The 15,562-nt window shown below is 44.5% G+C and overlaps 1 protein-coding gene across 1 annotated transcript in view; it reads right to left on the bottom strand.

The window, feature by feature from the left end:
- Positions 1-725: 725 nt before the first annotated feature.
- QSOX1 (quiescin sulfhydryl oxidase 1) overlaps positions 726-15,562 on the bottom strand; it is a 57,349-nt gene continuing 42,512 nt past the window's right edge. The window contains exons 9-12 of the mRNA XM_083157173.1: positions 14,720-14,842; positions 11,095-11,245; positions 7,161-7,337; positions 726-1,723 (exon numbers count right to left, since the gene is read on the bottom strand). Of these exons, the coding sequence (XP_083013299.1) occupies positions 921-1,723; positions 7,161-7,337; positions 11,095-11,245; positions 14,720-14,842 (1,254 nt within the window). The 3' untranslated portion in view covers positions 726-920. The remainder of the gene's footprint in view (positions 1,724-7,160; positions 7,338-11,094; positions 11,246-14,719; positions 14,843-15,562) is intronic.

Below are 15,562 nucleotides of genomic sequence, written 5' to 3'. Positions count from 1 at the left end.
GTGATGGTGTTACCATGCGGGCCAAAAAAAGTGAAAAACCAATGTCTACCTTTCGACTGTTGACATTCCCAGTGTAGACCTAATGCATGTGTTGACCATTTGACCCGGTCAACCTTAGCCATGTAGATCTTTTTCACGTATTGACCTAAGTCCGGTCGATCTTCAGTGTTTGACCCAATGCATATCGACTTTCATGCGGTGGACCCAATGACCCATACTCGTAACAAACAGAATGTAGGTATGCAGTAGATCATTTTAATCAGAAAGGTCTGCTTGTGCGTCTTATTCGTATAATGATGCATTTTCAGAAACAAAGACAACAGACTTGTGTGGGACTACTGGCTCACTCAGGTCATGTATCTAGCGGTGCATGATGTAATTGAGGCTAGATGTAAGAGAATATATCTAGAACATGCCATGGAGAGTTGTTTTTCTTTGGTATTGTGCTTAATATAGGTGGATTTATTTTTGATACTATTGAAATCCCTCACATCTGTACTTCATTCATCTTCTTGTGCACTTGATGGGTTTATGTGCGATTTGTATTGTTTATGACCTGCAGTTGACCATCCAGTACTGTAGAGTTGTGAGGCACCACACAGGTAAACGATAATACATTTGCCTATTTGCTGTACAGTTTGGAAATCCATCTGCCATGGTCAGTGCATTCTATGTACCGGACTGTACCTTGAATACGTTCAATAAAACTAAAAACATTTTAGTACTCTTGTTTTATTTTTTTAATACATCATTCAGTCTGACACATTTGTCATGAGCTTTGCTTTGGTTTTGAGCAGTTGTTAGTACAAACTTTCCATGAGTTAAAAAAATAATAATAATGACAGTGGTAACTTATGAAATGCACAGTTCACTCCTCACGGCGTGGATCTTCAGGTCTGTCACAATAGGCAATCCTTGTGTCACACTTGTGGACACCAGTACCGCTTTCGAATGAACCGTGTCCGGAGATTTAGGTACAGATACATGGCAAGCAGGCACATGCTGGTGAGGAAATAAAGAATGACACAGAGACTGATGTCTAGACGAGAAAAGCCCACTTCCAAAAACTTCACCCAACGCCCCTTCCAGTTAAACTCCCCATTTTCAATTATTACCCCCATCAGATAATTTTTGTCGATCCCCCTCTGAAGTAAACGATCCCTTGCTGCAATATGGTCAAACTCTATATCTTGGGAATCCAGCAGCCTTTCTGCCTGGAGAACCTTGTTCTGGCCGAAGCTGGAATCCTGTAATGTTCTGCGTTGGAAGATATGGATTTCCTGGGAATCCAAATCCACAATCTCATCCTGCCCCTCTCTTAGCATACCCCTACTAGATTTCCTTTTTATGATGGTAGGTCTGTGGTTTGGAATCTGTTGTCCTTTAGAAACAGCAGGTAAGTCTACATTCTCTTCTGCATCTTTGATTGGTGTGTTGGAAGCGTCATTTCTGCTCTCGGCTTCCTGTTGTTCCTCCTCCTCCTCTTCGGCCTCCCTTTTACCCCTTACCACACTGGCAGTTTTTTTCTGGTTTTCCAGAAGAACGGACTCGTCCTCCAAATACTCATAGGATAAATTATTTTCTGAGTAATGAGACTTCAGAAAAGAGAGAAGACCAGACCTGATCCAGGCGGTTTCACTCCTATACTGCTTCTGGCATTTGGGACAAAGCTCTGCAGGGGGCCATTGCATCTTTGGAAATTCTGGATCATCACTTCCCTGTCCTAGGAAAACAAACAGATGATGGAAACTTGTCAGTCACATCGAGAAATGCAGCAAACATTTACTGGCATACAAATGATACTTATAAGGGCTTCTACATATACATGCATCAAGAAAGGTCCAAAATGACACACAAGTCACTAGACAGATGGGTGCCGAATGACTGCCCGACAGATGGGATCCTGGCGTCGGAATCCTGACTGCCAGTGCCTCAGCAGGGAGGATCCAGACTGATGGGGCTATTCTCCCTTGTTGGGGTCCACGACCCCCATAGAGGGAGAACAGAACCTGTGGCGTGCGAAGCGAGCCACCAAGCCCGCAGCGTGGCGAGCGCAGCAAGCCTGCAAGGGGCTCCTTCACATTCATCCCACTGTCGGAGCACCGGCAGTTGGGATTCAGATGTCGCCATAACCCGTCGGGCAGTCATACCACACCCAGACAGACATGGATTCAGCACGGCCTACTGTCTTACATCACTATGAAATCTCTTCTGAGCTGTTGGAATGGTCTCTGAACCAAACTGGAGTTGCTTCTTAAGCTGCATTCGATAAGTGTTATACTCTGCATAGACCAGGAGTGGCCAAACCAGTCTTCGAGATCTACTAACAGTTCATGTTTTCCAGACCACCTGTGGATCTGTAGAATGTGTTGGTTAGGAATGAATGCAGCATACGTTTGAGAATGTGCCTGTTAGTAATGACTACACCTGTGCACCAGCTGGTAAACGTGACCTGTTGGTAGAACTCGAAGACCGGTTTGGCCACCTCTGGTGTAGACACACTGTCAACTTGGTAGCGGATCTACAGTCATATTAACAGAGTGGGCAATACAGGTAAGTACAGTATATACACGTATTGATCATCTGCTAAATGTGTTGTCCTGGCTTCAGAACTGGTCAGACATTTGAATTTGCTGACCAGGGTGGGTCATAAGTCCCTGCAGCCACTGGAGGGGCAGTCGGCACATATCACAATATATCAGCGGTTCAAGCCAACGTACCGCCGAGTGTGTAACCCAGCATTACACTTCATTTCATCTCCAAATATATCTACCTGGAAATTGTAGATCCTGGAAATATTTTAGTGGCATACAGGCATAAAGGAGATCTATTTGACACCCACATTTTATACATCAATGATACAAAACCTTTATGTATCTGTGTTGTAAGGGGACCGTGCTATCTAACATGTAGCACTTTGCCGCTTGCCTCCAGTATCTACCCCTAAGCTTGACTTTGTCCCCATCACATGGAACACTGTTTGTGATTGCACGATCATACCAGTGGACAGGTCACTGCCTCCTGTAATATCATCAGCACACGCATCCTGACCATGCTAATTAGCTAATGAGCTAGTTAGCTATCCCCAGGTAGCAAGGATTGTAAAGTTGAATAGAATAAAGTGTACAAACCCCAGGTAAATGCACCATGCACATCACATATAAGGGTAGTAACAGTGACTATTTTGGAAAAACAAAACTTTTTTAAAAATAATTGCACAATTGCAATCACGGAAACAGCAAGTTTAATACAATAAGACTTTCTGCATAGAATATACATTGTTTCTATGACCCATAAATCCTTCAGTTCTTCCCTGAACGACAGCATGGCAATCATATTAATTTACTGAATCAATCACCTCAATTATGCCATTTACTAATTATAATTACAAATACCATTTATTGTAAGAAAACCAACCAATCAATTTTAAATTCAATTACTAAATTTGCCATCAACATCTAGCTTGGAAGAAAACTACAGCACTATAGTCTAATTCTTGTATACAATATACTCATTTATATCCTGTAGTACTTGTCCTAATACGTTCCAAAATTCCACCTGTGCTCCTGCGGGGGGCCACCATCTTGGGGGCGTGGCTGAACCCCATTGAAGCAGGTCATGTCCCAAAGGAGGGTTACTAGTGCTGCTAAAGAGGTCTTCCAGCCCCCTTAAACCCCCCTGATTTGCCACATAAATAGCAGGACATACCCCGAACAGATCGTAGGCAATCTAGAGAATAGCAATCAGTGGCTCAACACTGAGTAACACTGGTCTCCTTTTGGGCAGATAAAAAAAATGCCAATAATAAATACCTAATACCTTCACTCTGTTTTAGTCCAATGTAAATACACTGAGAAAATGCGGTGTGCTCTAGCGTCAATATGCTAGCGCGAGATAACTTGTGCGAGTGAGGCGCCAGTCCAGTGCAATTCTGAGAACGTCTTTTGTTGTCATAAATTCAACATGACTAGGACGCACAAAGATACTGTGCTGATTAATCTATGACACGTGTTGTGCGACTGAGTTTGTATATGGAGCAGAAGAGTACCTGTACTGTACAGATTCAGGGACTCAGTCATACACAGATATACAGTAGGTTGGCCAATCCTGGGATCGGGATCGGCGGTTTCCTAGGATTTTGACCCCAAAATTGCCGGGATTTCAATCCTGGGATTGGTATTAGACTGTGCACGTGCAGTGTAATGCTGGGCAGCAACTGAGCACCTGCTTAGCCACTGCCCTGCGGCTCTGTGCAGCGTGAGGTGGTCAGAGGTCTCGCTGGCTCCCGGCCACACCGCCCACCCATCTGGCTCACGGCCGCATATCCCACCTGCCCGGCTCCCCGGCGCACCTGCCCATGTAAGTAAATATGCAGTGCAGACATTTTTATTAGGGAAACCATTCCCGGGATTGAACATTTTTTTCAATTACCGATTTCCATAACATACAGTTGTCATATCACATAAAACAGTACAGTCTCTTCAGGCACCCATTTTAAGCAACAAATAAAATAAAAAAAGGCCTAAAGCTAAGAGATTCAGACGTGATCTAGAATGGCAGGTTTTATGCTACTACAGTGAAGATGTATGAGAATATATCTGTATGCTACTGATAAGCAGTGAGTGGAGGATATCGCGACGGGAGTAGAGGTACTTCTCATAAATCTATCATACCTACCCCGTCCTGTTAAAAAAGCTCTTTTAAACATATTGATGTACGCACCTATTCACACGACCAATAGTGTCCACAGCACCCTTAATTAGTAATGTCCGTCTTACAATTCAATAAAAGTATATAAAAATAAATACACTTGTGGTTCTTTTTGAAAGAAGCTTTTTCTTTTCAACACATGTGACCATTATCCCAATGCGTTTAGTCTCTTAGAGACTTCATCAGGGGTTCATGACCTTTAGGTTATACTGTAACCCTTCTGGGTCCAGAGATGGAAAAATCACAATTCAAACTTGCAGATTGGATCCCAAGGTGAACACATCTCCCTCAGTTACAGGGAATAAATCTTGTTCTTCTGGGTGCCTAATACCACTGGACTGTGGATTATCAACAGATACTACCCTACAAGGTTTCCAACTAAAGCCTAATATAAATACACTCCCTTACCAGGGTCTATAAGTGTCACAATTTTGAGACCATAAGAAGGCTTCTTCTATACCAACCATCCACCAGAGGTGCTCCAATTGGACCCTAAACACGGTTCCATTTATTGAATTGTGATTTTTCCATCTCTGGACCCAGAAGGGTTACAGTATAACCTAAAGATCATGAACCCCTGATGAAGTCTCTAAGAGACTAAACACGTTGTGTACTGGTCACATGTGTTGAAAAGAAAAAGAAAAAGCTTATTTCAAAAAGAACAACCACAAGTGTATTTATTTTTATATACTTTTATTGAATTGTAAGATGGACATTACTAATTAAGGGTGCTGTGGACACTATTGGTGGTGTGAATTGGTGTTTTCAGTCCCAACTAGTAGGGGATTGAGTGTAAACAGCGACCATATAAATTTGTATTTTAATAGCGCAATTTTAGAGATTTGTTGTTGTATTAATGTACGCACCTGCCTGATCTTGATTCAAGAGTAATAGTTTGCAGTGCATAGCAGACAGCACGGAGATGGGAGGAGAGGTGTTTTACACATAATGAGTATACCTAACCTGTTCTGTTAAAAAGTTCTTCTCAAACATATTCATACTTGGGTGTTGAATTCTACATTGTCTACCATTTAAAAAAAAAAAAACTTTGGTAGAGATACCGTTTTTTTTTTTTGCCTTGTGAATTGTATATTCTTTTTGTTTTTTTTATTTCCATTTTTTGAACGGATACACATTGTGCATGAAAAATAAATATCTGTGATTTTTTTACTACTAAGAGAAAGTCACTATTTTATTTTGAAACATCCACCTGAGCGCCTGGTATCTAGATCATCTATCTTTCACCTACAAGCTGTATTTTATTATCTAACATACAGGGGCAGATTTATTACAGTAAGCTTATATTAAGCTCGGTGAAGTGATAAAGTGACTGTTTTTTATCACCGGCCAATCAGTTCCTAACTATGAAGTTACAGGCTTGGTTTGAAAAAGGACAGGTAGGAGCTGATTGGCCGGTGATAAAAACCAGACACTTTATCACTTCACCGAGCTTAATAAATCTGCCCCACAGTATCTTAATAAAATTTTTTAAAAAATAAACCGTAGCGGTTAAACGTGCATTTATCGCCGTCTTTCTAAGTGATTTTCGCCGTGTCGCTCCGTGTAGCAATTCTCCATCTTTTCATGGAGAAGTGGAATGTGAACTTTTAAAATAAAAGTTTTTTTTGTTTTAATTTTGGTGTAAAAAAATCAGGAATTTTATTCTGTGAAAGGGCATGCTATTTTTATTCATGTGCTTATAGCACATGAATACATATTTAATAAAAAAAAATATATATATATATGTATATATTTTTTTACACATAACAGCCAGCAGGGGGCCGGAGCCGAGAGCCGCTCATTAGATATTCATATATTCACTGCACCCGATCGGGAGCAGTGAATATAACCGGTCCCCTGCTGGCTCGGGGGGGGGGAGGGGGGGCAGCTTGTGCTGCCTGAGTCCCAGGGAGCCCTCCTCCCCTCCACATACGTTCTGCGGCAGGCAGGGAGACTTCAATCTCCCTGCCTGCCACTGTCCCACGGCTCTCTGCCGGGGTTAAGATTCGCCGCGAGGGGCAACGAGCCCCTGCGACGTTGAATACTGGGAGAGCGAGCACCAGCCAGCCCTCCGGAACACAGCGAGTGTGCAGCGAATCCTAAACAGGATTCGCTGCACACCGCGATTTTTTACATTGAATACTGCCCTTAGTGTTGCACAGGCACGGATCATGCCATTGGGTTCTTAACTATTACCCTGTTATATGGGGTTTGTGTCTCCATAGGCTATTTATATTGTACTAACTACTACATGTTCGGTCTTTTCGTCCCAATAACCACAGCTTCTTTCTAACAATATGCTGTTTGCTTCTTTCACCTGTTCTCATATGTGAAAGAGGCACAAAATGAGAACTACAGGACACTGTATGTATGTGAGAGAGGTGATGTTCCTTCAGATGTTACCCCAAAACAACTGGTATGGCAGCGTCCACTCACATTATATTACTCACCTGCAAGTCTTTTATTGACCTTGTTATGACGTGACCACAACCATAAGATCGCTCCATCCAGATCAAAAACACTGTTCATGGAGCTCTGCGCCATTTCCTCAAAGTGTGTAGCACATTCTCTGCAGCCAAAGAAGTAACGGACATAGCCGCGCATTGCCTGCAAGACCTCCAGACGAGCTAATGCACAAAACAAGGGAAGAGGTCAGACGAAATGAAATTCTACTTTTTGTAAAGTTTTGAAAATGCGCAAAGCTAATAGGTTTTCATGCTGCGAATGTTCAAAACCAGTGACATCAAATGTAATATCCAAGTGCATTAAGATAGGGCTTAAACAATGAGACCAGGGCTTGCATTGGGGGTTAAAATCAGCCAGGTAAAAAAAAAACTTAAATTTTCCAGATGTTTTTAGGGTTATTGTATTCATCCTATTCAGTGCCTGTCCTGATCTACGTGTTTTCAACTACTTTTGTGCAAACTTGTGGGCATTTTCGACTGATTTTGGGTTCATTTTTCCCCCATGATAAATCCCCCCCCCTCCCCCCCCCCCCCCAAAGGGAAAAGCATGGGAGCGAAAAAATACTACCCCCTTAGTTTTATAGTTTAATGTAATCTGATGGTGATGATTAGGTGTCAAAGTGTGGTAGGTTGTGTTTTATGCCCATCACAGTTTGACTATATTGTGGATTGGAGGCCGAAGTTTTAAACCTTGGACCTAATAAATGTTTGTACATCGCATGCGCTGAGATCACATTGCACATACATCAAGGTGCCACTGAGATCCCGCTCTCTCAATGAGGATGGGAAAGGTATTGATAGGAAGTGACCGTTTGGAGGTCGGAGAGTGGTTGCAGAAATGCAGACGTGTCAGTCTCATTTTGGGGGCTCATAGGTGCCATCTGCTGTGGGCTCATATGTACAAAGACATGGATATATAGGGGAGAACCATACACTCTACACTCAAACTAGAAGTAATGAGGTGTGCCCCTCTGCTGAGGTTTATAGTGCCACACAATAATAATATGGAGCTGCACTATTCAGACATTGCTAATTAAAACTGTAATACATTTTGCCATTAAATAGAGATTTTTTGCATAATCTTGCAACCCTTAGAATATCTGGGGTGAAATGTAATAGGATGAGAGATTCAGAAAGTGAGAGATTTGGTAAGAAATCTCCAGTTTTTTTAAAGTGGCAATCATTGACACAGCAAAACCAGTGTGATTTTGCTGTGTCAATGATTGCCACTTTAAAAAAACTGGAGATTTCTTACCAAATCTCTCACTTTCTGAATCTCTCATCCTATTACATTTCACCCTAGGGATTTATCCAATGATGAGGTTACCTGGACGGGGTAGGTAAGCCCATGAGCTTGGCCAAGATTATGTGAAAACCTCGATTTAATTGCAAAATGTATTGTACAAAAAACATGGCCTGCTCTACTCCTGCCGTGTCCAGTCTGCGTATCCATAGGGCTCTCAATGGTCCTCATTTCTGTATACAGGCAGCAAATGTGTATGCAACTGCAAATGAGTGTGCGATCACTACGGTTACGTCTCTTTTCAATCCCAGATGACAGCTTTGCCTACTAATTTCAGCAGTTGCAAAGTCAAGGAAATCGCAGGCATGTGTGTACAAACATGAATTAGGCCCCATGTGCGAGGTTTGGTGGTTCTAAAATCACTTCATTTGCTTGCAGTTGAGATAGACCAGCATGCCGGAAGCAGATGGAAAGCATCTCCTTTTATTATTTTACCAGCCCAATGCATTTCAGCAGTGACGCTAGTCCTCTAGTCGGTGGGCCTTAAATATCTATTAGGCACTTGTACTTACAGTAGAGAGGCCCAGCTCAATGTTGAATAGAATTGGGCCTGGGATTGAATACCCCCCGAAGAGTATGCCTGCTTAGCTGGCATAATTAGTAGAATTATGCTTGCCCCCTTTAGTTCTAACAAATTTAATTAAACAATCAGAACTGACAGATTTACACCCCCATTCAACACGCAGAATTGCAAGGGCACCACAAATAACACAGGGGTAGATGTATGAAGCAGTGATAAGGGAGGAGAAGTGATAAAGTGCCTGGTACTTTATCACCGGCCAAACAGTAACTGTCCCTTTTTAAACCCAGCCTGTAACTTAACAGTCAGGAGCTGATTGGCCAGTGATACAGTACCAGGCACTTTGGGGGTTATTTTGGTTCACTCTTTCTGACAAATTCCTTCTTAGATGGACAAAACCATGTGCACTGCAGGGGGGCAGATGTAAAATGTGCAGAGAGAATTAGATTTGGGTGAGTAATTTTGTTTCTTTGCAGGGAAAATATGGATTGCTTTATTTTTACACTGCAATATAGATCTCACTTTGAAGTAAAACCCCTCCCAAATCTAACTCTCTCTGCACATGTTACAGTGCATACATTGCTGTGAGAGATCCTTCTTTTAGTGTAAATAAATACAAATACAGCCAAGTCCATTCATTGAAGTTTAGTTACATATTGCACCCAAAAAAGAACAGTCGCTGTGAGGGGCGCTGGAATTTTTTAGTGAATATTTTGAGGATCTCTCACAGCAATGTTGGCACTCAAAGGGTTAATGCAATTTAAGACCTTGAGCACGGAATCCCACCTTCAAAAACAACCTTAATGCAATTTACAGTGACAAAAACTATGACTGCAATAGGAACATGAGTGTACAAAGTAGCACAACACACACATATCAGCAATCCTGACTTAAGGCCCCCATACACTATGCGATTTGGTCCCGATTTCACTTGATTCAGATGGATCGGGCATGGAAATCGGGCCAAATCGCTTGTCCAGACACCCGGTCCGACTCGATGCGCGGTCCCGTTCGCATCGGATCGGAGTCGGGAGGTCGGACCGGCTGCACATAAGATTTGCAAAATCTTATGTGCAGCTGGGCAGGAGACGCCGGAGCTAGCAGGGAGCTGTGCTCCGGGAAGGTGGAGGGAGCATGGTGGCTGGGATGCTGCGGGGAGGATGTCGGGGGATCGTAGGGCAGAGGCAGCGGACGCTGCGAGGGACAGAGGCGGCAGTAACGGAGAGCCGGGCAGGGGAAGCCGGGAGCTGTCAGTGCTGTAAAAAAAAAAGCCCATACAATGAATGGGCAGCCTGTGATTGGCTGAGCGCTCTCTTAGCCAAGACATTGGTTCCCTCGGCACACTCAGCCAGCAATTGGCTGAGAGAGCGCTCAGCCAATCACAGGCTGCCCATTCATTGTATGGGCTTTTTTTTCTCAGCACTGACAGCTTCAGTCCCGCTTTCCCCTGCCCGGCTCTCCGCCACTGTCCCCCGCAGCGTCCCCTGCACGCTGCCCTTCTAGCAGCGCAGCCCAGCATTATCGGCGCAGCTCAATGTTTTAAATAGGAGTCTCTCCCGCTGCTACACCAGACCCTGCGGCGAGCGGGAGAATAGAAAAAATCCTATTCAAAAGACTGGGCGGCCGTGATTGGCTGAGAGCTCAGCCAATCAGCGGCCGCCCAGATTTTCAATAGGATTTTTTCTTCTATGCTCCCGCCGCTGCTGACTCCCCGCGGCGCCCCTCTGCCACGGACCCTCTTCTGCAGCCCCCCCGACCCTGCTCTCCCACTGCTCCCCGGGTTTACATGCGATAAATCGAGCCGATTTATCACATGTAAAAAATGTCACATCAAGTGCCAAATCTTATCAAGCTCCCCCGGGGAGCTGCCGGGGAAGCTCAGGGAAAATTGGGGCTGACTTGTCAGTGTATGGGGGCCTTAACATTGCAACACAACAGGAGAAATTGCACGGGTTTTATCACAGGAAAGAGATCTTTAACACAATGGTTCCACATTTAATCAATTTAATGTATTATTAGTGCTGGTGCGTTATGTTTATGTTTTTTTTTAGCCGAGACCATGTTTTCATTAAGGAACCATATATACTTGTACTCACGAGATTGTTCTTGGTCAGACTTCATTTCGGCAGCTCTGACGGTCAAAAGGTGGAACAGCGTCCAGACGGTACATGGAAAGCCTCGATATTCAGGCTTGGATCCCTGACACCCAACATAGTTAACATGTGATGCCAGCACAGCATCCTGAGCCTGGGGATGGACAGACAAGGACTCACCAAGTGAGGAGGCGGAGGCACATGTGTCACATATAACTGAGGCACTTATATCTGTTATATTAGTGTATAAATGTGCAATTTCTTACTGCGCATATGCAGATTATGGTGCATCTCACGCTTGGGGTAAATTTACTAAAGCTTCCAAAAATGAAAAACAGATTCTGTATATCATTTCTCTATTGCATCTTAGAAAAATGGGTACTTGTTTCCTAGCACGGCGCCCACGATTTTGATCGTAGTGCATCTTATGCAATCGCTGCGCTCGCCACGCTTCAGGTTGGCATTGATAGTGGGGGTGGCGTTGACAATGGGGGTGCATTTAACGGTAATATCTGGGCGCCCAATTTTTTCATTGCATTGCATTCAATATAGTGGCATACAATTCATGCGATGCAATTTTTCATTGTAAAGACCCGATTTTTAATTGTATAGTCACCCATGGGTGATTTCATAGCCCCACTATCCAAGTACGCATGGAGATGATTTTATATAGTGTGGCGAGCGCAGCGAGCCACCGAGCCCAAAGTGTGGCGAGCGGACGCAGAATACATGTAAAGTAATCCGCGTCCCCTTGCAGGGCTCGCTGCGCTCGCCACGCTTCGGGCTCGGTGGCTCTATATAAAGTCAACTCCATGCGTAGATGGGTAGTGGGGGTATGAAATCACCCATGGGTGACTATGCAATTAAAAATCTGGTCTTTACAATGAAAAATCACATCGCATCGCATGCCTTAAGTAGTGGCATTCAATGATAAAATCGGGAGCCCAGATAATACACAAGTACCCATTTAACATTGTGTGCTTGTACAATTAAAAATCGCATTGCATCGCATCGCATGCCATTTGCTGGCATGCAATGCTATGCGATATATTATTGTACAAGCACTCCTGTTAATTTAACGGGAATATCGCATCGCACACCACTAAGTACGGTATGCGATGGCCGTCGTGCTAGGAAACAAGTACCGAAAAAATGATTTGGATGAATCTGGTTGGTTGCTATGGGCAACAACCCCTCTTTTAATTTTTAGATGCTTTAGTAAATTTACCGGTCACAGTTTTCTATGTACACCTTGTACTGTGCTGCGTTGGGTATAGTCATTAGGGGCGGGATGTATTAATATACATCGCCGCCCGGCCACCGCGATGCCAGCGCATATGTACTAACATATGCGTCTGGCATCGCGGTGCGGTGACGGAGGCCCCCGCGATACCTGTGCGGGGAGTCTCCGTCACCCCCCCCCTGGGTGCCTCCTCCTCCCCTCATGCCGGGACAGCTCAGCGTGGCTGTCCCCGGCGCCTCCTCCTCTCCCCTGCAGCCGGAAGGACGTCCGCCTGCCTTGCTAGGGGGAGGAGGGGTTTACCTTCCAGGTCCAGGAGGACCTGCAGCAAGGTAAACCAGGGGGAGGGGGATCGGCAGAGATGGCGGGTTTGCGGCGGAGGCAGCGGGTGGCGATAAGAAGCCCATAGGCTTCTATAGGGTATACCCTGCTATGCGGTGACGCGGCAGCCGGATATTAATACATTAGGAAATGTGGTAAAACCCCCGAAAACAGAGGTTTTACCGCATTCTTAGCTTAGTACATCCCGCCCTAGGTCAACAGTGTCTAAGTCGACAGTCAAACGGTTGACCTCTATCGAACAACAGTCAAAAAAGATCAACACGTGGAAAAGGTCAATATGGTCAAAAGGACGACACGCAAAAGATCGACATGGGAAGAGGTTCTCTCGCCATGGAGGGTCACGGTGCCTCACTGTGCTCAGCACATATATATTCTCCTACTATGCCCACTGGGATGGTGCAGTATGAACAAGTCTTTTTCTTTTTTATTTAAACAAATCATGACCTTTTTGACCTTGTCAGGTTAATGCAGGTCAACCTTTTCATGTGTCAACCTTTTCACTGTAGACCATTAGTAGTTGACCATTGGACTGCCATCCTAATTACTGCATACCGCTGCGTAAACCCCGTGGCACCTTATAAATAAAATATAATAATACAATGGGAGATGTGCAATGGAGGAAGGGACGCAGTGGTGTAACTACTGTAAGGCAGCCCCAGCAGCCGCTTGGGGTAGCAAGCAGCAGCAGGGTCTGTGTGGGCGCCGGCACCAGCTCGACGCACTGACATGCTGCTGTCTGCCGCTGCCCACTGACTGAGCACTGGAGGCGAGTCAGCCACAGCGCGGGTGGGGCCATGGCAGAGATGACAAATTTCCCCACTGATTCTATTGACTGTACACAGAGCTGGCTATTGGCTACTGTGTGCAGAATGGACGGGCTAATGGGCGGCCTGGGATGGGCGGGCTAATGGGCGTCCTAGGGCGGCCTGGGATGCGTCAGTGCCAAGGGAAGCAGCAGTGTCTGCTGGTCTCTCTTCCTCTCTTCTGCTTCAGTTTCTCCGTTATGCGTGTGATGTCATCATGTCACACACTGGGGAAACATGCTGGAGAGGAGCCTGGAGAGGGGGGGGGGGGGAGGGGGGCGCCACAAACTTTTTGCAGGGGGGAGCAAAATTTATAGCTATGCCCAGGGCTATTTTTGTGCAGGCTCCAGCAGGAACTGTAGCCCTTATTCTAGTTCACTCTTCCTGACAAAATATTTCTTAGATGGACAAAACCATGTGCACTGCAGGTGAGGCAGGTGTAAAACCCCACCCAAATCTAATTATCTCTGCACAAGTAACACCTGCCTCACCTGCAGTGCACATGGTTTTGTCCATCTAAGAAATATTTTGTCAGAAAGAGTGAACTAGAATAAGGGCCACAGGTACTTCTTTACTTTCACGGCGCCACTAGATAGGACAGATAGGATACTAGATAGGATACGATTTTGTATACGATTTGACATAAGATATCGCATAAGATATAGGATAAGATTTACTATCCATTTCATTACCCCACTATCCACTAGGGCGTGGAGTTGATTTTATATAGCGTGGCGAGCGCAGCGAGCCCCGCGAGGGGACACGGATGTTGTTTCAAAGCAAGTACCCAATATCGCATGCCATTTGCATGCAATTCCATAAAATACATTCCATGTCCGCTCGCCACGCTATATAAAATCAACTCCACGCCCTAGTGGATAGTGGGGTAATGAAATGGATAGTAAATCTTATCCTATATCTTATGCAATATCTTATGTCAAATCGCATACAAAATCGTATCCTAGCTAGTATCCTATCTGTCCTATCTAGTGGCGCCGTGAAAGTAAAGAAGTACCGGGCCACAGTTCCTGCTGGAGCCTGCACAAAAATAGCCCTGGTTACACCACTGAAGGGACGGGCATGTAATAGCGGATTGGAAGCCAATCTATCTGTAGGGAGGTGGGAGGGGCTGGAGGACTTGTACTGTGAGGCACAATAATGATGATTACTAGAAGCACTATCTAGGTATACCTGCCAGGCAGGCCTCATTTTATAGTATGGGACAATAATTAGATGAACTCACTTGATCCTTGTTGTTTAAAACGTCAGCAAAGTCTTTGTACAACGCAATCTTCTCTTGCTGTCCGCTTAGCCAATCATAGACAGACCCCAGAAGTGTGTGGAGCATGGGGCGTGCGGGGAAGTACTGCAACAGAAATAATGATGAGCACACTGAACTCATACCTACATTTTACTGGTTTAAGGACCAGATGTACAAAACAGTGATAAGGGACGAGAAGTGAGCAAGTGAAGAGGTTGCCCATGGCAACCAATCAGCACTGAAGTAACACTTATAATTTGCATACTATACAATTATACAGAGCAGCTGACTCCATTGGCTCACTGCTTCATACATGTGCCCCTAATCACTAAGGTGCGAGTCATAATTAAAAACATTTTGGTCACAACTTAATTATTTAATTGTAGAAGTAAGCAAAAAATTACTCTGTAAATTTTGTATGCAATAACCTGCAATAAAAATAAATAAGTCACACAAGAGATGCCTGCAATGGGAAAAATCTATTAGTAAGAGTATAATGCAAAAATATCAACTTGACGCCCTCTTGTGGCTAGTCTATGTAACACTATTTGATATGCAATCTTTATTACTCGGTTCTCTGATTAATAGAAAAAGAGATCAAATCATACATGCCTACTTTTAATTTCACCTATCCGGGAGAAGCCCAGAGAGGCAACACGTCAAGGGGGCGAGAGCAAGTCTGACATCACTTGGCCCCGCCCCCATGCCGGAAAATTCTGTGATTCGCCGGCCGCAGAGAGGAGGCGAGGCTTAAATGACGCAAAATGCAGGGATCGCATCATGTTAGCCCCGCCTCCTCTCTGCGGACCCGCAATTTCAGGTAAT

Source organism: Crinia signifera, chromosome 8 (genome assembly GCF_055691185.1).
Source record: "Crinia signifera chromosome 8, ASM5569118v1, whole genome shotgun sequence".
In the NCBI taxonomy this organism is placed as follows: Eukaryota; Metazoa; Chordata; class Amphibia; order Anura; family Myobatrachidae; genus Crinia; species Crinia signifera.
This window is presented reverse-complemented; position numbering and strand designations above follow the sequence as displayed.